We start from the raw sequence: 1,488 nt of genomic DNA on the forward strand, positions 1-1,488 counted from the left end.
ATGGAATAATAACTTTTTATTTTATACTAATAATAAAAAGGGAAAGGATATTGTAACATTCAAGTTGTGTTACTACCATGTTACTACCAATCAATCTCACCGTTAGATCGATTATGTTGATCCAACGGTTATATTTATTTCCATCTTTGTATGGTCATGATTTTCTAAATTTAATACTTTATATTTATTTCCACCTTTGTATGGTTACGATTTCTCATATTTAATGCTTTCATTTTAAATATGAGGAATGATAACCATATAAAGATAAAAATAAATATAACCGTTGGATCAACATAATCAATTTAATGATGAGATTAATTGATAGTAACACAACTTGATTGTCACAATATCCTTCCCTAATAAAAAGACAAGGGGAAAATATACCACATAATAAAGAACCTGGTAATTATCATCTCTCTATAAAACGCCAAGCAACCAAAGTGGTGTTCGTGTCAGACAAAGAAGAAAAAAAATGGAGAACAGAGCAATCCTCATGGTTTTGGCTTTTCTATTATGTGGTGTCAACATTAACGTTCTAGTAAGTTGTGAATACCACTACGCAGACTTGAACGGTTTCCAACAAAAAGAGAAAGTCACACATCTCCATTTCTACCTCTTCGACACGCTCAGTGGAAATAAACCAAGTTCAGTAGAAATTGCACGCCCAAACATCACCACCATTGGTGAAAAATCACCAGCCCCGTTTGGGCATGCGTTTGCTATTGATGATCCATTAAGAGAAGGTCCAGATGAAAAATCAAAAGTTATTGGGAATGCAGAGGGTCTATATTTATCATCAAGTCAAGGTGAGAAACTGACACTGGTGTATTATGTAGATTTTGGATTTACAACAGGAGAATACAACGGAAGCTCTATCAGTGTGTTTTCGAGGAATCCAGTGACTGAGAAAGATCGAGAGTTGGCTGTGGTTGGTGGAAGAGGCAAGTTTAGGATGGCTAGAGGTTTTGCTCATGTCAGGGCCCATTTCCTCAACCCTGCAACTGGTGATGCCATTCTTGAATACAATGTCACTCTCCTTCATTACTAGTTCAAATAATTACGTACATCGATCGCTGCGTCTATCTAGTGATATATGTAACCCTCTTACAAAAGATGCAACAAATGCAATAAATTTGCTTTTTTTTTTTTTTTTAATTAGACTGTCGCTATTTAACGTCATTGTTTTTTTTAAAATTAAAAAATAACATTAATACTCAAATTCAATTTGACTGAACTTACTCAGGGCATGTTTGGTGTATAGTATAGGATAAAGCCTGATAGTATAAGACCTGATAATATAAGGTTTGATTGTATAAGATCTGATTGAATTTTAATACTATCCAGTGTTTGGCACAGTATTGTATAAAATAATATATTGTATAATATAATATTATCTAGTATTTGATAATGCACTGTATAATACTACATATGATAAAAATAAATATTTTTAATAAATAATTTATATAATTCTTCAAAAAATATATGATA

At 32.1% G+C, this 1,488-nt stretch overlaps 1 protein-coding gene across 1 annotated transcript; it reads left to right on the forward strand.

Moving 5' to 3' along the window:
• The first annotated feature begins 472 nt into the window (after window positions 1-472).
• On the forward strand, window positions 473-1,048 carry LOC133317128 (dirigent protein 4-like). Its single transcript, XM_061518952.1, has one exon. It carries the CDS (start codon window positions 473-475, stop codon window positions 1,046-1,048), a length of 576 nt encoding a protein of 191 aa, XP_061374936.1.
• The last annotated feature ends 440 nt before the right edge of the window (window positions 1,049-1,488 follow it).

The sequence above is a fragment of the Gastrolobium bilobum genome, unplaced genomic scaffold, assembly GCF_033153095.1.
Source record: "Gastrolobium bilobum isolate Gb01-03AN ecotype WA unplaced genomic scaffold, APGP_CSIRO_Gbil_v1 utg5255, whole genome shotgun sequence".
NCBI lineage: Eukaryota > Viridiplantae > Streptophyta > Magnoliopsida > Fabales > Fabaceae > Gastrolobium > Gastrolobium bilobum.

Coding starts and splice junctions, on each gene's coding strand:
- LOC133317128 (XM_061518952.1), top strand. CDS start 473: ATGGAGAACAGAGCAATCCTCATGGTTTTGGCTTTTCTATTATGTGGT.